General features: G+C 42.0%; 1 protein-coding gene across 1 annotated transcript in view; it reads left to right on the top strand.

Annotated features, from left to right (window-relative positions):
- Positions 1–20542, top strand: part of CHL1 (cell adhesion molecule L1-like) — a 49137-nt gene extending 28595 nt beyond the window's left edge. Inside the window, exons 14-26 of the mRNA XM_009996933.1 lie at positions 664–788; positions 3160–3261; positions 3449–3646; positions 4509–4579; positions 7605–7827; positions 9196–9311; positions 9478–9682; positions 9920–10042; positions 11125–11304; positions 16858–17019; positions 17689–17820; positions 18663–18735; positions 20326–20542. Coding sequence (XP_009995235.1) covers positions 664–788; positions 3160–3261; positions 3449–3646; positions 4509–4579; positions 7605–7827; positions 9196–9311; positions 9478–9682; positions 9920–10042; positions 11125–11304; positions 16858–17019; positions 17689–17820; positions 18663–18735; positions 20326–20542 — 1927 coding nt within the window. The remainder of the gene's footprint in view (positions 1–663; positions 789–3159; positions 3262–3448; positions 3647–4508; positions 4580–7604; positions 7828–9195; positions 9312–9477; positions 9683–9919; positions 10043–11124; positions 11305–16857; positions 17020–17688; positions 17821–18662; positions 18736–20325) is intronic.
- The last annotated feature ends 14 nt before the right edge of the window (positions 20543–20556 follow it).

Raw genomic sequence — 20556 nt, 5'->3', positions numbered from 1 at the left:
TACTCTTCTCTTGCCATTGACCACAAAGGGGGTGCAGCTCAGCCTTTACACCTTATGAAGGGTCCCACAGTAGGCAATCAGATGTCTTGATTCATTTCTGCTGGAGAGAGATAGTTCCCCAAATACTGCAGTGCTGGAGAGGCTGAAGATCCTGCTGGGGCCACGTAGCATAGGGAGAGTGTGCCAAACAAATACCATGGCTGCAACACAGCCCATGGGCCAATGCCAGCTTCCCTTGGTGCTTTGGACATTACACAAGTGGGTTGGGAACGCTCTGCTTTACCTAACCCTTTCAGAAACTGGGACATAAAACCCATGTATTTGCCTCATTACTGACGTGCCAAAATCCTGTGCTCCAGAGGCGCAGCTGATGCATATCAATGTGGCTCTTTTCAGAACAAGAGAGATGTGCCAGCTTCCAGCCATGGAGGCTAAATTGCTACAAAATACAAATAATAGTCTACAGCAGAGTGTATAATACAACTACAATTACATTTTAAAGTAATAGGCCTAGCATGCAATTATGTTATTCAAAATATCCTGTTACCAAGTGGTTTTTTTATGATCTGTTTTTCGGAGAACAGCGGTGTCTGTCACATTCTTCTCTTGTGGATTTTTCTCTTCCTTATTTGTACTTACCCTTTTTTTTTTTTTGCCCCGTAGGATAATTCTGGACAGGGATACACTGTTCATCTCAAGTGTGACACTGGAGGACCAAGGCGTGTACACATGTGTGGGCAGCACCTCTCTGGACAGTGTCACGGCCCAGGCGCGGTTAATTGTTCTCGGTAAGAGGGTGTTGTCCCAGTGTGCAAAGAGGTCTGTGAAGCACTTCATGCCATCACAGCACTTGTGCTTATTTGCATCTTTTGCCCAATTACAGAGCCTCAGTAACCCCATCTCACAGAGGTGTGATGTACCTTTCTCTCGTTCACCTCAGTGGTGTTATCCTTGGATCTCCAGGGATGCTGACACAAATGTTCCATGCAGATTTCATCTTTGTCATACTGAGACAAGGCAGCCTTTTTTCTCAGTCCAGGAGTCACCCATGGTGGCTGTTGGAGCTTGCCTGGAAGGTTTAAGAGCATATTAAGAATGGCTCTGCTTCTGCTTTGGAGTCCTTGGTCAGTCCTTCACCTCACTTTAGTAGAGATCTGCACACAAATTACCACATGGACTATGGTTTGAAGAAGAAAGATATAAGGCCAGGATTTAGATGTCCAACTCCTCTGAAGATCAGTGGAAGTTAAGCACCTAAAAAGATTAATTATATCTGTGAATCTGAGCACAAATTATTGTCCTAGAGGTAAAGAGCAAGCTGACAGCAGAGAAAAGCCTTGACCCATGGAGTCTGAAGTTTGACCTTGTGTGAGCATCCTTACAGCCTGCCTACCCTCCTGGAGGACCCTTTGAAATTCAGGGGGTGACCTTGCAGAGTGATGTGCACATGTACCTAAGGCCACCAGCCAATAGCTAAGATGTTCTTTTGCAGACAATTTTGCATCAATTTAATGTCATTAAATGTTGCTTCATTTAAATTTTTTATTTATTTCCAGCAGTGATTGCAAATTGAGCTATGACAGTCTGACCTTCAAGATGTTATCATACTTTAGATGACTGATACTTTTCAATGAATAGTTAATTAAGTATATGCTATGCATATTATTTATGTTCCTATGTTCTTTAGTGCTGTATAATTCAAAATGTTTGTAGGCTATTCATTACATAACTTATGAAAATTTCAAGAAGCACTTTATTCCCTTTTTAAAAGGTGATATGCAGAAGAGGAAGAACAGTCTTGTGTTCTTTCCCCCTTGTTTATTGTATATAAGAAAGGTCTAGGTGGATTAACACTATCTATTATTTTCCAAATGAAAAATTCGGGCTCCTTTTGCAATGAAAGACTTGTGAGGTGGCTGAAGAACTTAGTAAGGCATGGATAGAGACATCCAAATATGGGTAACTAAGAGTAAAATAAATACTCAGAATGCTTTGAAGTGTTTGTCCTATCATTAGTGGCAGATAGAGGAATGAGTATCTTTAAGATGCACTATCTCCATCTTTATATTACTATACTGAATTATGTATATATGTAAAAACAAAACAAAAAAGCCCCAAACATAACCTTTTTAACTTTTTATGTGACCTGAGGTAGACAAGAAAACTCAATGTTGTTATTTAAAAATTTCTGTACAGACACAATTAATGTTTTTCACAATGACAAAGAGTTTTGGTTGTTGAGGGAGCTGCTTTTCATATGAAAAATGACATTGTCAGCCAAAAGCATGGTTGGGACATAGGGGCAGGAGGAATTCAAAGGCCTGAAGTTGTGCAATTTCATTTTCTTGGTCTGTACATCTTTCAGATTTTGAAACACGAGCCCTTTGTTTAAGGAGGGGGAGTCTGTATGTGTGAGTTTGGGAGGGTAGGGGCTTACACTGTTGCTGCCTCCCAGAACTGGGAGAAGGAGCAGCCTGTTTGGGTGGTGCTGGGAGACTCAGCTCTGGTTTTCACTACGTCCCTGAAAAGGGAGCTCAGGCAGCAGCAGGATAGTGCCCTGCTTTGGGCACTTCCAGCCCTGCACTTGTTATCACACCAACCACCCCCAGCTCTGACTGATACCCTGGGCAGTGTTAGTGGAGCTGGCAGGCAATTAATTTTCTTGTTTCCTTTTAATACAGAACCCCATGGCTGGGATAATGAGTGTCATCCTTTGACTCATACTCTTAAAGGCCAAGTTCAATAGCTGTCAGGGCTGAGTCACCTTCTACCACTCTGGTTTGCACCAGAGTCAATCCAAGTGGTGCTAATGTAAATTTCTGCTAAAAGTAGTGTCAATATCTATTAATGATTAAATAGATCTTTGTGTTGATTTGAAAGGAAAATTCTTGCTGCAAGCACAGTAGTGAGAGGAAATGGAAATAGGCTTGAGAAGGGATATTGCATTTATGAAGGAGAAAGGAAGATCAGAAAGTTCAACCTGGTTTTCTGTATTAAAAAGGATCTTTAAAAGCAATTCCCACTTCCCTAATTTTCTAAACTTTGAAATCAAAAGACACTTTATCACTACCTGCACTGAACATGCTGTTCCAGTCCCTTGGAAAAAGCCAAGCCAGAAATAGCTCACTCTGCTCCTGACACTTCTTCATTATTTCTCAGATGTTCCTGATCCACCAGAAGACCTCCAGCTCTCAGAAAACCAAAACCGGAGCGTTCGACTCTCCTGGAAGGCTGGGGCCAGTCACAACAGCCCAGTTAATGGTAGGAAGGGATGTAGCAGCTGCATCTCACATTGGTGTTGTGGCACTTCATGGCTGTTAGGAGGAACAGCTCACAGCCACACTTAATTGCTTCATTTCTTGTCAGTTCATTTCCATCCTTGCTATTTATAAGCCTTTTATACAGGCTCTGCCTTTTTTTCCTTTGTTCTGTTTCTTTCCCTCCCCAGAGTCGATTATAGAGTTTGAAGAGAACCGGTGGGAGCCGGGGAGGTGGCAGGAGCTGGCCCGAGCCCCAGGGAATGACACCTCTGTCCTTTTGGCACTGGCCCCCTACGTGAATTACCAGTTCCGGGTGGTGTCCGTGAACGCCGTGGGAAGGAGCCAGCCCAGCAACCCGTCCCTGCGCTACGCGACGCCTCCGGCAGGTAACGCACAGTACCCAGCTTCCTGGATAGTCACATTTTCTAGTGCTTTTCTGGGAAGAAGAGTGCCCTTCTGTTGTTCTGAGGGGTGTAAAGAAGTCAGGGTCTCTTGAGCTGCTTTCCCAGCTTCGTGGCAGCTCAGGGATGCCAAAGTGAGGAGGCTGCACAGGGTGTTTCCCACCAGGGTGCCAACTGCATCCAACTTTCCTGAGCAACGTGGGGTTTGCACCTGGAAAGCCCATCCCAGCCCTTTATGGACAGGTAGTTGCTGGAGAGGATCTGTGAGGTTTATGGGGAGCCTTTCAGCAGCACTGAGCTTGTCAAAAGTCTCCATTCACTGTGGTTTTCTCATCATGACAGAAGATGTTGTGGCTCTGAAAGTAATTTCAGAGGCCAACTGTTCAGCACAGCATTTGCATTTCCAAGCATTTTTCTTTTTTCCCCCTTTGCTTCAATCTCAGGTCCTCCTTCAGCTTTTCAGCTTCATGCATACCACTAATGATACACCTTCTGTTTACTGTCCCCAGAGGGAGAAAAATCTCTTTCTTCTAATGTCCCTACATCTGGTGCTTTGGAATCCAAAAGTCACAGTCGCATGTTATCTGGTGACTCCAACCAACAAGGGCACTTAGGAACCAAAACTGCATAAACAATGTGGTTTGGTCACAGCAGCTTTGCTGATCCAAGTAATTAAGCTCATGAAGTTTTTTTGTTTTTGTCATTGACTCTCAGTAACATGGAAATAATAAAAGTTTTTTGCATCTTTTTTGTTTGTTTTGGGTGTTTGTTTTTTTTTGCATTTAAATAACAAGTGTAAAGAAAACCCAGGGTATAGAAACTAATCTTTTTGTCTGTGTGATTCCAGCTCCAGACAAGAACCCAGAAAACATCCGGGTTGAAGCTTCTGAACCAAATGAAATGGTGATGAAATGGGAGGTAAGGCAAACATGTCCATCAGTGCTACAGTGTTAGAAACAGGTTCTCCCTTCAAGCAGCATTTTCTAAAACAGCAGGGGATTTATCAGGGTGTTGTTTTAATACAAATGATGGTTTTTTTAAGTACTGGATCCCTTGACTTCATCTCTCCTTCCCCTACCTCTGTTTTTAAGGAAATATCTGCAAATTGTGTAGGTAGGAGCCTTGATGCTACTGAAGACAAAAGCAAGTTGGTACTGAATTAAATGTGCTCTGGGTTTCCTCCCCTAGTTTCATTTTGATTCAAAAGTCAACTATTTTACTTCTATTTATTTTGTTTATTTATTATTTATTGACTGCAATTAACTTTGCAGTTTATTTGGAAATACAAAAGTCCTGTAAAGCAGAGAGAGCATCCTCCAGGGTACACTCTTCCTCTGTGCATCTGCTGTACCAGAAAGTGCTTAAAATAACTGTGGTCACCTCCTGCTCTGCAGGAGGAGCAGCCAGGCCCATGGAGGGGATGGTTTATGCTCAGTTTCTGCTCTTCCAGCCTGGAAACTTTAAAAATCATGGAGATCATTTGGCCAAGAGAACATGAGCTTGAATTTTTACACCACAAATTGAAGGAGTGTAGATAATGCTTCTGATCATTTGTGTCAAAGAAACTGTGTGGAAGTCCTGAGGATGGTTTCCAGTCTTTAAATTCCCTGGGATTTAAGCTTACAACTTCTATGCCAGCAGTTTAGAGAGATGTGTGTTCCTTCATTTAACACAAAATACAATAACTTTGGAAGGAAGAGTATTTTTTTTTGTGGTTGGAATGAGATTTACTTCTCTCAGCAAAGAACAGTAAGTGTTTCCCCAGTGTGAACTCAAGGTTTAGTTTAGGCTGTAGTTACACCAAAAGGAGATGGCCCTTTAGATCTTGGACTTAGATTTGGATGGGGATTTTTTGCTGTGTGATGTAGCCATGAGTCAGGGGAGACAATCCTGCCTCTCAGAAGAAATGCAGAGCGATAAGAACCAGCATGGCTGGGAAATGCTGCTGTGACCAAGGCTTTGCTGAGCAGAGACCAAGCTCCCTCCTGCCAGGAAACCCAGAAAGCACTGCTCAGACAGGGCAGAAGTAAAAGCAATGGCTGAGACTGGGATGGGAGAGAATGGGATGGGAGAGGCTTTGTTAAATCTTGTTGAATCATTTAAATGTCGTAAACAGGATATAAATTTATTTATGGTGTTTCCTGTGTGCTTTTCAGAGGAAATGCTGGGCACTGAATATGCTATTTCTGACAGACAAAGGCTGTGAAATGATGTTAATCTGCCTACTTTGGATTAAGAGACCAGATGAGCATTAGTGACTAGCTTTTCAGCCAAGGATTTGCAGCATTAAGGGAGATCAAATATGAGTCAAGCAGTGCTTCAGTTTAACTCTAAAAGAGAAGTTATTTTTGAGTAGGAATTCACTTCTTCAGCTTCTCCTGCAAATCCTCTTCCTTGGGATCTTTGCCATGGAGATGATTCTCTCAGCAGTGCCTGCACAGTCTACAGGTTCCTTCTTCACAATCATCCCTAAGGTCCTTATACCCTTAGGGCAGATAAATGGGAATTTTTGCAGATCCCCCACATCTGAGTCCCCCCTGAATGAGTAGCATTGATGTGGCATTAGTTTCTGCTGGCACTTGCAAGTCAAAGCCATTTTATTATAGACCTCTGTGTGCAGCTTAGACACGTATCAGATATTATATATTTGTTATGTGCAATATAGAACCTAAACATTATTGAAAGCAGGCTATGTGGTCAGAAATAACCACAGCTGTTGCAGTGGACTGAAAAAACACCATCATTTTTGGTCTACTTGATTAATAAAAGAAGTCCATTTTAAGAGAAACAAAGGCAATTGTAGAATGTCTCATGACAATCCATTGCTATGTATCTCGTACTGTTTAATAAATTAATGTTAATTTAGATGGGACCTATGCTGTGATGAGTTCCTCAGCTGGTCGGTAGAGAGTGGCACAGCAGTAGCACATTAAATGTCCAGGCACAGTTTCAAGCATTTGGTACGTATTTAGAACAAATCTAAATTTTAATGACACAACTTGCTGTGCTGCATGAAATTCTGAGGTAAAGCACAGATTTTAGCTGCACTAAAAGGCACACACAACCTGCCAAAGCACGTGTTTCAGTTGTGCTAAAAACCTGTGACAAGACCAAAACTGAGGTGTGGTGTGCAGAAAATATCATCATACAGCCAAAGCACGTGTTTCAGTTGTGCTAAAAACCACCTGGTTTTGCAGCATACAAGAAAGTGAAGAAAACCTGTGACAAGACCAAAACTGAGGCGTGGTGTGCAGAAAATATCATCATAGAATCCCACACAGGTTTGGGTTGTAAGGGACCTTAAAGATCATCTAGATCCAACCCCTCTGCATGGGCAGGGACACCTCCCACCAGCCCAGGCTGCTCCAAACCCCATCCAACCTGCCCTTCAACACTGCCAGGGATGGGGCAGCCACAGCTTCTCTGGGCAACCTGGACCAGGGTCTCACCACCCTCACAGCAAAGAGTTTCTTCATAACACCTAGTCTAAATCTCCCCTCTTCCAGTTTTAAGCCATTATCCCTCATCCTCTTGCTATAGCCCCTTGTCCCAAGTCCCTCACCCGGTTTTCCTGGAGCCCCTTCAGGTACTGGAAGGGTCTATAAGGTCTCCCTGGAGCCTTCTCTTCTCCAGGTTGAGCAACCCCAACTCTCTCAGTGTGTATTCAAAGGAAAGCTGCTCCAGCCCTCTATGTCTACTAGCAATCAATCTGGTTTTAATCCAGCTGGTTTTCTGCCTTTCACCCCCCTTTCTATTGAAGTCATGACATTTTTCTTCTAGTCACCTTAAAATGAACACGACAGCAACAAGTTCAGGTTTTCTTTTTTCCTTCCCTCTCTCAAAGTTATAACACACTCTCCAAAATGATCCCCCCTCCCCTCAGCTGCTGTTTCATGATGACTGCTACAAAAGCAGACAGGATCCCTTTTAACTTCTTCCACAGCCACTGAAACCCGTGGAGAGGAACGGGCCGGGGCTGGAGTACAAAGTCAGCTGGCGGCAGCGCGGGGTGGAGGCTGACTGGAATGAGGAGATGGTGAAGAAACATTCTCTGACCCTGAGGAACACCCCCACCTTCGTGCCTTATGAGATCAAAGTCCAAGCTGTAAATAACTTAGGCTCCGGTCCTGAACCAAACGTGACCATCGGATATTCAGGAGAGGATGGTGAGTAGCCAAAACTTTCACGTAACAATACGCCCCGTGGGGGATTCTTGTGATGCCAAGAGACAGGATATGGAGTGATGGATGGGGCAGCCCACAGGCAAAACTGCCTAAATGCCAGTGCTCAGCCTGCTGGGCTCCATGAGGTGTGGACACAAGTGATGCTGGTGCCATCGATGGCAGCTTGCTGGGGCTTGAGGGGCTCTTTGGAAAGGTCACTTGTACTTTCATTAATGTCACTTGTTGGCTTAACCTGGAAACTTGTTTGAAGGCGACTGTCCATAAGAGGTCTATGAAGTGTAGCAATCATTGTGTTGTACTTGGTGGGGAGAAGAATCTTTAGCTAGTCTGGAGCCTAATTCAACAGTTTAACACTGTCAGAAGTCAAGGATCTAAATCAGCAAGGGAGCACACAGCATGGTGGGCAGCTCATGAAGCTTCCTGCAGAAGCCACCAGTGAGCATCATGATTCATGGTAGGTGATATGAAACACTCAGTGAAGCTGCTATGGTGACCACAGATGCAAAAAAGTCTCACCAGCTTCATGGAGGGAAGTCAACCCCAAGCTGGGATCCCTGCAGCATTCCTCTAGACCTACCTTCTCAACCCCAAATGGACCAGTTTGGTGTTCACAACCTGCTGAGCACTTCCAGGGCTTTCCCCAGCAGGAGGTTTCCATGCTTCAAAAGGTCTCAGTGCTGCTTGAAAGGGAGAATCCCCACTGCTCACCCCGAAAGGTCTGGGCATGCATCTTGCCTCCCCTGTACAGTGTGTAGCAGATGAGAGGGTGAATACTGAGAGCAGAGAGGAACAAACCCCACAGTGTGTTTCTTTTCTTTGGATGTGTGGGATGGATGTAATTTTGTATCTATCAGTGGAAAATCTTCCCTGCAATTCAGTCGTCATTGGACCAAGGCCTCTTTTTTTCAGGCACTGTAATAGCTCTGTTGTGGGGTGATTAAAATCCTACTGTTTAATGAGCTTAGTTGTAAAATGAAATTGATTATTTAAAAAAAAAAAAAAAAACAACAACAACTTTATGATTGCTTTCTTGACTGCTCTATTACTAATTATTTTTTTTTTTTCATTCTTCTCCCTGCTGTAAGAATTACTTGAAACAGGAAATCATAAATATTGGTGTAGAAATTCACATCCCAGTGCACCTGTATTCCGGCCTCAGCAGAAAGCCTTGACATGGCAAAATAATTTTTATTGGCCAATTTCACCCAGTGAATGCAGGTGGAATGGCTTTCTTTTTTGCCTGCATGAACCACCACAGGTTGAGCTGGAAAGCCAAGCCCTGTAGCTGTGAACAGTGAGAAGCTGAACTCTTGTGAACCTCTCTAATATGCAGCATTTCTGTTTTTCCAGTTCCAGATGCTGCTCCTTCTGGCGTATCGGTGGATGTTGTGAACAGCACGTTGGTCAAAGTCTTCTGGTTTGGCATTCCAAGGGACAGAGTTCGTGGACATTTAAGAGGCTATAAGGTTACAAATTTCTCTTTAAATAGTTGTGTACAGTTGATAAGTTATTAAATGAGTCCTAGATCCAGGCTAGACTGCAGTCTCTCATTTCTGGGAAGTTGAGAGAAATCAATATCGTGTTCAGCCCCATGCAACGTAATTTGTTACAGAAATGCTAATCTCAATGCAGGTCAGTTGGTGGAAAACAAAAAACATGCTGGATGGAAAAAGGCATCACCCAGAGAAACACTTCCTAATGTTTGTAGGAGACAGAAACTATGGGATGATTCCTGGTCTAGAGCCCTTCAGTGAATTCCGCTTGACTGTTCTGGCTTACAACGGCAGAGGAGATGGCCCGGAAAGCTCCCCTGTTGTGTTTGAAACTCCTGAAGGAGGTAAGACAAAGTGGGAATATGGGATGGAGGAACATAGCTAGAAATTGTCTGTGTAACAAGGAAAATCAATTTCCTTATTTAAAGTGATTGTAAAATCTCCAGTATTCCTAAATCCCCTCACTGTTAAGGGGGGGCTGTAGGTGTTGAGCTAAACTCTAGCCTCGTTTAACAAGTATGTGTAGAGGCAGAGACAGACCTATTCAATCTTCTCTGAAAGCTGATCCCTGTATCTTCCAGTCCCTGAACAACCACGTTTTCTAAGGATCTTGAACTTTGACAAGGACTCTGTCACTCTGTCATGGGGACTTCCCAAGAAAGCCAATGGCCACCTTACCGGCTACATTTTGCAATACCAGATGAGTATGTGCTTCTTTTACTTGGATTTTAGAATTTAAGTATTATTAGTTAAGGGGAAAAAAACAAACAAACCAACCAACCAAACAAACAAAACAGCTCAAATTACTGCCATGGCCTAGTCCACATTTATAGACTAATTCAGTTACTCCATATTTTAAAATTGTACCTGGTGTAGTAGTTAAGGAGACCCATAAAATGTAGGTGCATTTTACTGAAGTGAAACTTAATGAACACAAAATGATTTATAATGAGAGCACTTTGGTCATGTTTATTCAAGGTTCACATTATGTCAGTGAGCACCTTCTCCCTGTGCAGTGCCTCAGCAGAAATGCAGACCTCTACCCCCTGAATTGTGTTATTGAGAAACCACATTGGGAAACAGCTAAATACCAGGGGGATGTGTTTGTTTCTTGCCTCTGAATGAGCTGAGTAGCTGGGAAGAGACTTTGAGCAGATAACCTCAGGCAAGATCCAGTATTGGTCCAAAACTTCACACCATCAGCTGTGAGATGTAGTGACAAAGTCAGGGCATTCTGTTTGTCAAGGGTGGAACAGGATTAAGCTGTGTGCTACTGAAAAAGACTAACAAACAATATGCTTTTGAGTTACCTTTGCTGATTAGCAGAACTGCCCCAATGCCTTTGCTGGAACTTCCCTTTGGTTGAGATAACTATGGGCAGAGAGTGGATCCACCTATTTAGGTAGTTTGGGAGTAGGAACTGTGCCAAGGCAGAGGGAGCAGAGCAGAACAGCCCTCCCTTAAGTTGCTTGCCAGAGTTTGCAGATGTTTGGAAAGAAAGCAAGAAGCAATTAATGTATATTTAATGATCTGGGAGATGGTAGTTTTTATCTCCTGCTCAGTAAGTATCTAGAATCAGAAGGCTTTTAAAGAGCAGTAATAGCTCACTGAGTTGTTGGGAGATTGACACGGATGAGATAAATCCCATTCAAATACTTGACAGGAAGGTGAGCGGGATTTATTCCCCCTCACAGCAGAGAACCTCTCTCCCAGGAGCCTCCACTGCACCTTTGTTTGCTGTAGCCTCCAACTGCTGGATCTGACCCTGCTGCCTTTTCCCTTGCAGTAAATGAAACCCATGAAATTGGGCCTCTGGTGGACATCAGCATGACCAACCGCTCCACGCTCAGCTGGAGGCTCTCGGGGCTCAGCTCCAGCACCAAGTACAAATTCTACGTCAAGGCTTGTACAGCCAAGGGCTGTGGGAAGCCCATCTCTGAGGAGGCACTAACCATGGCTCAAGGGAGTAAGTTACCAGGCAATATGATTTTCTGTGGAGAAGCTCCAACAATAACGAAAGAATCTGCTGAGAATATTCCAGGCTTGATGTTTCCTTTGTCCTTAGAGGAAATACATTTGTTTTTCTTTCTGTGGGAGAAATCAATGAACTTTTCAAGGTAGCCTTGCAGCTCTTCAGAAAAAGTAGAGCTTATCTGTTTCATTTTGCTGTACCACACAGTGTTTCTAGACCCACCAATCAGTTCTTTAAGCCTTACTAGAATAAGTGAATCACATTTAGTCATGAACAGAAAATTGAAGACCTAAATAATCTGTCCTCAGTAATATTCTAAAAACAAATTCTGCCCTTGCATGTAGATGAAGGACTCTAACAGCATTAGAGGAAGGTATTTGACATGAAAAATCCAGATCAACACAAAGTTGGCTGCAGCTCAGCTGATCCATGATTTTATTATTTAATCAGAGACTGGAAATGAGCATTTGTGTGCCACTCACCCTACCCTCAAACACTGATGTAAAGGAAAATCACAAGCACTGTTTGATAGGTCATCTTTCTCATTCAGCTACAATGAAATAAAATGTACTATACTCAGCAAGTTTTAACATGGGAAGTAGAAGGAGAATGTGATAAGGAAAAGAGCTTTGACTTCATCATTTTTAGCCATGATAATACTCTGGAACATTGTTGATATCAAATAGAAAAATGGGTCTTGTTGCACAACGTCCTATTGGACTTGCAAGTTGCAACATCTCTTCAGCTACTGGCAAAACAAGAAAACAGTCTTTTCAACTCATCACATCCCAGTTCAGAATCATATCATGAACTATCAACTATTTTCTCAGGTAGTGAAACTTCTTCTCCACTGCCTTGTGGCCTCCAGACTCACAGTTATTTGTGATAGTAACTGGATATCTATTTAACATGGTTGAAAAATCATTCTTCATTAACAAAAGTAAAAAATCCTTTTTTTTTTTTTTTTTTTTTTTTTCCTCCCAAGCTAAAACTACACAATTTCATCTCTTTAGTTACCTTTTCTGGCCTTCATTGTGCAACAAGAACAGTCTGTTTTGGCCAAAGTCTATCACTTTTAATAACCTGGCCAGGCGTTATGATGCGTATCCCTGCCTGATATGCTTAAAAAGGATGATGATGTTGCCATTCATTTTGTTCTCGTTCTCTTCTTTCCTTTCCTAAGACTTTGTTTCAGCAGTGGCAACAACTGATTCTGGTGAAAAGCATGTAGGATAGAGTAGTATAATTAGTAAGAGCCTCAAGGGTGCAGGTCTGTGATTAATGTGTGCTCCTTGCTGGTCCTCAAGCCACCCTAAATTAGGACACTGAATCTCTCCCTGAGATGCCTTTAGAGTTTTGTGTCATTATTTGCTGGATACATTTTTCAGACATTTTTCAACTAAACATGATAGACTGAAAAAATAAAAATCACACTTTTCAGGGACCTTGTCGGGGTCTGAAGCTGTGGAATGGGAAGCAAGATGATTGCTCAAAATTAAAACAATCTCTCTTTTTGAAAAAAAGGGGTGATTTTGAAAGTCAAGGTGTATAATTTAAAATGACCCATATAAATGACAGATATAAAATGTGGTGCCCTCTGAAATGAAACTCGGTGGTAACACATTCCAACCTTCTTTGGGGTTTGATTCAGTGATTCTATATCCATTATATTCCAGTTTTAGTAATAAAAACATAAAGATCCCATTGTTTATTTTAAGCCTTTGAATAGTTTCCACTGCTGCCACAGAACTTTGCAGGCTGTGCCATGGGTCAGAATTTCAGGATATGTTGTGCCAGGGAAGTGAAGTGGAAGCTATGGATTCAGTCTCATTTTTTACTTGGTATCTCCACTATTGTTTTCATTTCTTTGCAGTTACCCCTGCTACTATAGTCTGCAATCAGATAGGAAAGTCAAACTCCATTGTTTAATATGTACATATGCAAGAATGTAGTAGTGCTCTAAATTATGAGTTTGCCTGCCTGTAATTTATGTGCAACCCATCTCTTGTTGATGAGTTTGCAGTGGCATGGAGAACTGAATTTACTAGAAAAAACTCAAAAAGTTCCTCTCAATTCAACCATTGTAACTCCCTGTATAGATAAATGGGTACAGAAAAACCTTTCTCTGCAACTGCAGCATCTTCACCTGTGGGTGAACCAGGAATAACACACTATTTGGGTTAGCAACACTTGACCAAATGGTCCAGGAGTGGATACTGATGGGAAAAGACTGCCTCAGGCTCACATCTCCACTTCTCCATTCTCCAGTGGAACAGGGCCACGTTCTGCACCCTGGGGAGAGCCTCTGGCTCAGCAACACTGCCTCCCAGAAAAGGCTCTTTGTGTACCATTACTTAACAGAGGAAACCCACAATTTAATCTTAGTCTCTGAGGTTAAACTCAAGACCACTGGAAATAGTGACAAATGGCAGGAGGTGATAGAAAAGCTTTCATTCATAGCATCCATGACCTGACAGCACTGGTGTTGGCAGCTGATACAAAGTCAAGGAAAATGAACTCAAAGCTGTTTTTAATCTAGTGACCAGTGTTTCTTGAGGATTACTAAACACACATTACATGATGATAATGATGACTGTGTGACCAGAAATGATGAAAAATTCATCCAGAGGAAGCCATACAACTGTAGTTTTATTTTCCAGAGAATCTAGACAAGAGAAGTTCACCAGTTTTATTTTATTTCAGTGGCAATTGGCATGTAAATCCCACAAGGCCTTCTGAAAATCTTTGCTGGAGGGTGCTAATCTTCATGACACATCATAAGATGAGGAGAGTAAGCATTTGTAACAAAATAAAGGGTTTTAGGTCTCTTTTGCCACAGGCCCAATGAAAAAGGAAAAATATAACTACCTCAGCCATGTGTAACCACTGGTATTATTAGCAACAGACCCCCAGAATATACCCGGTGTGCTCATGATCAAAAGACTTGGGTTAAATCTTGGTTTACTAATCTCTACAGTTGAAAACAGTCCCAATTTTACCTGAATTTCCCCTGTACTAAAAAGCCTGAAAGATGGAGGAGATTTGTGATGCATATTTATACCCTTTTAATAGCCAGGCAGTAGGGAAAAACTAATGAAAGTTCAGCTGCCCATTTATCACAGCAGATACATTTAGACAGGTAAGGTTATAAATTAACATGTTGCCCACAATTAGTATTTAGTTATTAGGCTGCCAGCTTTTTTTATATAAGTAAGTTTTATAACAGATGTGCTAACTTTTGGAGAACTAACACTCATGTAAGTCTTTGGGGGAACTTTACATTGTTTTTCCCTTTATACCATAAGCTTCTATAAAAAAATGTGTGTTTTCTCGTTCTCATAAATCTCGAAGCCCAGTAGGAATATTGTAAAATTGCAGTTCAGTGTTTAATGTTCATGTGAGTCCCATGGTATGGCTGATAAATAGTGGGGGAAGATGAGAAGTGCTGGTGATATGCCTTTATTACTAATGTTTCTTCTCCCTTATTGTAGATTAAATCCCTAACCCAGCTGCTTTCAATTTTCTGGAGCTAATTTCTGCAGCTCACTGACCTTTCAGTATGTTGAGCTTTGCCTTATCTGTATATCTTTGCTTTTATTTTTCAGGATGCTACACTGCTTTTTCATTTCCAGCCACCAAATACTGCCCCAATTAGTGATGCTTTCTCCTCTCTAGGTGCTGTACTGAGTGTTTAACACAGAGCAGAAAGAAATTGCCTGGAAGTATCACAGATGTCCCAGCCCTGCACTGGGGCTGAGCAAGAACTGGCAAAAAAAGGGGTTATTTTTCAGCCCTATCAGTTCCCCCCTTTCTGCTTCTGTTCCAAAAGAAGAGGCTGGCACAAGCTGGAATAAATAGGTGGTAGATATGGACTGGTTAAGTTGGTTTAAGAAGATGGACGATGATCCACAGCCATGGGCTACCACTGAGCTCAGGGTTAAGCATTTTGCTTTCTAGGAATTAAGGAGGAATTCTTCCTGTGGAGACCAGTGTGGTGTGCAAGTCAGGCCACGTGGCTAGCATGTCATGCATCAGGGTTACATAGCATTGAATGCAGAATGGGTTGAAGGTTCACATTCATTCTTTTTGGTTTAAGGATTGTGTTTCCATTAAAGAGGTTTTTCTAATGTCTTGAGTTTAGAACACATAATTAAAATATGCCTGTGGTGTCCTGTTGCTTAATTTGCAGATTGATTCGAAATTATAGCTCAGTTCCACGTACCTCATTTAGCAAAAATTACTGATGGATGGATTAATTTATGCTAATAAGCTGTGATTCAGTACCAGCAGTATTTCAGCTGTATGTGTTCTCTCTGGGTCCTGGTGGTCTCCTAATTTCACTGATTGTTGTAATACATGTATAGCTGCCCTGGAAAACTTCATCTTGAACTGCTGCTTTGATTGTGCTTCGACTTGTCTTAATTTATTTTTTTTCCTTCAGCTGTCAACTAAAACTTAATGTCTGAGAGCTTCTTGCTTTGCTTGTTTACTGCTTTAAGTATCAATAAGCATTATTTTATGGCCACTGCTAATTGGTTGGGTAGTTTTCAAATTCTACTGTCTGCTCAGTCCCTAGTTTAGACAACTTTGGTTAAAGCAGGGAAATTAGGCAACTGAACAAAACTCAAGTGGTATATTGATGAAGTGGGGTCCTCCAGAATGTTGCCTTCCACGGAGGGCATCACCTTCCTGTGTTAAACCTCTTGGTTGGCTAATGAGTTCCCCTGTGTCAACCCATGGTTCTGAGTTTGCTTGTACAACCAGGCTTTTCCTGGGCAGGCAGTGACTGCCAATCTCTGTATGTGTCCTTTCTCCTGTTATCCACAGAGGCTTTTTTAAAAACACCTATTTAAATCCTCTGCAATCTGAATGCAGACAGAGGTTACAGTAAGTGTTTGCAAGTAACAAGACTCTAAAACTAGGGCTACTGGAATTTCTCTTCTACATCTTCATTAAAATTGAATTCATCAGGAGCATTTTAATGCCCAAATATCAATTTAAAAGCAAACTTTGGCTGTATCTAAAACGGTGCTTTGTGCAGGCGTTGAGGAATTTAAAAGGACATGGAAAATTACCATCAGGGGAGAACTGACTACAAATCCCAGTGTTATTTATTTTACTGTGAGACACACAAGAATCCTTTTCCAGATAACAAGCTGTCTGTGCTTCCCTGCTGAGCTCAGTTCAATGGGAGAAGCATCAAACCCCAGATTATCTTAGTTGTAATTTTTTAAGCACGCATTAGTTAAAACAGATCCATAATCCCCCATCAATATTAACTTGCATCCTGGGAAATGTACAAACCCCGTCATAAACATCAGGATTACTTCAGTCTGCTGTTTATTTTATCTGATGCAATATTAAAAGGGGGAATGTTTTTTACTTTACTGCCTGCTTTTGAGAATCAGATTGTCTGATGACAAATGTTAAAAATCCTTACGTGTCGTCTTTGTGTGTTATTTACCTTCTTTGTAACTGTGCATTTCACAGGCCTTTTGTTCAGTGATAACCATTAATCAATATGACTTGAATATGTACATTCCATAGGTAAAGGGATCGGCAAGATTTCAGAAGCAGTAAACCCCACCCAAAAGTTTCACCCCGTTGAGGCCCTTGAGCCTGGAACTGAATATACAGTTCGTCTAGTGACTAAGAACTGGGTTGATAACAATAGCATTTTTGAAGATGTAATTGAGACAAGGGGGAGAGGTGAGATCCGAAACCCTTCAAGGTGATAAAGATTTATTGTCAATGTAAATAAATGTTGAGGTGGCAGGTTGTGCAGTGAGTGTCCCCCAAGTGTAACTGAGTTCTGTGATCTTTAAGTCGACCCCCGCAGTGGAATCCCATGGGAGCAGAAGCACATCTGTGGCTCTCAGCTGAGCCTTGTGCTTTACTTGGCACACGAGGCCTGGCACAATGACAGACCTCTACAAATCCTTTTCCCTCATGTGTGATTTTGAAAGGGTAGTGCTGTGGTATGATCCATTTGTACTGTGCCAGTCCAGTGGTTTGCATGCATCAGGTGCACTTTTAAGTCCATCTCTTTTGAAAAACTGCTTTTGCATGAGAAGCTTAACAGTTCTCCCTTCAGCTTTCCTGTTTGGCATTAATCCTTTGAGTCAACTGCTCGTTCAGAATTACCTTTCCAAAATGTCTGTGTTGTGCCTTGTAGACTGCACATTCCCCTTAAGTCTAAAAATGTCACTCTCTGGACATATTTCTGTCTTGCATTTCTTTAAGTGGAACACATTAAGTACCGATAGTCTGATTCAGTTAAGATCCAGTGAAGAAAATGTTATATATTCATGTTATAGCAGGGTGTTGCCCTTTTCCTCTGATTAATGGTCTTTTTTTACTCCTCTTCTGCCTCACAAGCCTATGCTGGCATTTACGAAGGAATCTCCACGCAGGGGTGGTTTATTGGACTGATGTGTGCCATCGCCCTGCTCACCCTGCTGCTGCTCACTGTTTGCTTTGTCAGAAGGAATAAAGGAGGGAAATATTCAGGTAAATGGATTTATTGGCCTTTTGCTATGTTCACATGTTAATAACAAGCATCCTTCAGACGTTTATCTCTGGAGGCTGCAAAGCCACAGGCAGAAACATCTAATTAGGATTTGTAGCTTTTGATAAATATCTGCAGAGTAGATTCTAATGAATATAAGTGAAACTGTGCTCTCTGGGGAGGCAGTGCTGGGAGCTGGTCAGAGATCTTGCTAAGACTTTGGTAGTGTGCTTTGAGTCTACCAGTATTTACTCCAGCTGCAGAGCCAAGGTCCTTCAGCAGCTGCACCTCTGAGCACCCCCTGGCAGGGCTCCCTCCACCAGATGACTTGACTTACTGGCTGACATAACTCCCACGGCCACCAGACTGCTTAACAATTGGATATTTTGCTTCAAGTCATTCTGTCATCTTCAAAACAATGAGTAAGGGTTGAAACGTAAATATTTAAGCATAAATCTGGTTGCCCAGAGAGGTGGTGGATGCCCCATCCCTGAGAACTTTCAGGGTCAGGTTGGATGGGACTCTGAGCAGCCTGGTCTGGTTGAGGATGTCCCTGCTCACTGCAGGGGGGTTGGAGTAGATGTAAAGGACCTGTAAAGATCCCTTCCAACCCAACCCTTCTGTGACTCTGTAAACACTTGTTTGCTTTCTTAAAAATTAAGGAATGGCCCCAACCCCTTGATGGAAGGAGGCTGGTGGTGTCCATGCCCAGACATGCCCTGGCACCTCCTGCCCTCCAGGTTAGGCTGTAGGTGATGACAGGAGGTTTTCCCATTGCACCTGCAAAAAGAAAAGTCCACAGGGAACACGACATACAGATCTGTGCTTTATTTTATTTGTACAGTGAAAGAAAAAGAAGATTTGCATCCAGATCCTGAAGCTCAATCAATAAAAGATGAAATCTTTGGGGAATATAGGTAAATAGGACCTGCTTTAACAAGCATTTGTGTTTGTTGGGGTTTTGTTTGTTTCCAGATGTGGTCATGATTTAGGACATTTTTATAGCATGCAATTAATGCTGTTTTTCATTTTCAAAGCAAACCTCAGAGGAGTGGATAATAGTAGGAATATAGAGGTGTATCCTGTATACTTCAATCCATCCAAGTTGGGTTATGAGTAAATGTTGATGCATCAGTGATTGTTTTTCACTGTTTGGTGTTTTTTTTTTTCTTTCACATCGTATGAATAATGTAAATATATATGATCATTTGGGTTTCTACTGTAATGTCCATTGAAATCTATTCAGAGACTTGTATATCATCATAAAGTGGGTTTTTGAAACCCAGTCAGGCCCAAATGGTGTAATATAGGGATTGTTCATTTTGTGGAAGAAAACCAAAGTTTGAAATACAGCAAGAGTTGGCAAAAAAAAGCAACCAAACAAAAAACCAGCCAGCACCCCTCACTACAGAAGTTTCTGTAGGAGAACTGAAATAATCACTTTGGCTACTTTAAAATAACTAAAGCTGACAATGTTGTGCAACCACGGTATAAAGGAAAACAATTTCTGTTGAAATCCCATTTCTATATACTACATTATTTGTACTGGGCTTTTTTTTTTTTTTTTTTTTCCTGCATAATTTCATCTTTATTTAATTTTTAATGCTTTCTAATGGGACAAATATTTAGAAAGGTAAGAAAGTCCTGAGGTTAATACTTTTAACCCCTTCCCTTTCCCCCAAAATCCAAAATTGTATTTTTTTATAAATAGAAATGCCACATGCAGAAAAGTAGCAATTTTTTCCTACTGTATTAATTATATGAATTATTGATTGTATGCTGAACAGCCAGTGGATATTTCCTTCCCTTCTTGAATTTTGGTTGTGGGTCTGTCCTTTTTCATGAAATTGCCATTGGATACAGACTGTGCATGAGCAGACACAGACACTCTGAGTCTGTTCATTCTTCCCTGTTCCTCCCCTTCAGCAGAAAGAAATTCCATCAGTTGCAGGAAGAGCAGAACAAATGGAAATAAGTGGGAAAACCCCTTTGTTAGTCATGTAAAATCAGACACACACAGAGCAGGGAGGTGTAACCCAGTTCCCCCACCTCAAATGAAAGAAATAGGCCCTGAATATTGCCCACTGTTTTGTAAAATGAAAATGTCCTTTCCTGTGAGGTGCTGAAGACCTGACAGCAGCCTCTGCCCTTCCAGAGCTTCCCAGCATTTCCTGGTAGTTCCCCTTCACTTTCTGTCCATTCTTTTCTCTGTCCGAGGCAAAAAGTTAAATAATGTAGTTTTCACTGGTGTTTGCCTTTTTAAGCCATCCCATTGCTTCAATCATCACACAATCATGCATGAGGGGAGCTCAGGTGGGTGGCGATGACCCTTTTGAGGTGCACCAGGTGAAGCAGAACTCAGGATTGGACCGTTCTCAATCCACAACCCACCTGGAAAGCTTTCCCTCTCTCTTCCCTCCTGCTGCTTTCTTTCCCCACAAATGAGCAGTTTCCTTGACTTGCCATCAAAAGCTAGATCTTTGGAAAGGCATTTCTTTGTCTTGTAGTGACAGCGATGAAAAGCCGCTGAAGGGCAGCCTGCAGTCCATCCCTGGGGACATTAAAGCCACCGAAAGTGCTGATAGTCTGGTAGATTATGGAGAAGGGGAGCATGGGATGTTCAATGAAGATGGTTCATTTATTGGAGCTTATTCTGGATCTAAGGAAAAAGGATCAGTGGAAAGCACTGGGAGTTCTACGGCAACTTTTCCTCTCCACGTCTAAGCTATAAGCAGGAA

This window comes from Chaetura pelagica, unplaced genomic scaffold (assembly GCF_000747805.2).
Source record: "Chaetura pelagica isolate M959 unplaced genomic scaffold, ChaPel_1.0 scaffold24, whole genome shotgun sequence".
Classification (NCBI taxonomy): domain Eukaryota; kingdom Metazoa; phylum Chordata; class Aves; order Apodiformes; family Apodidae; genus Chaetura; species Chaetura pelagica.
This window is presented reverse-complemented; position numbering and strand designations above follow the sequence as displayed.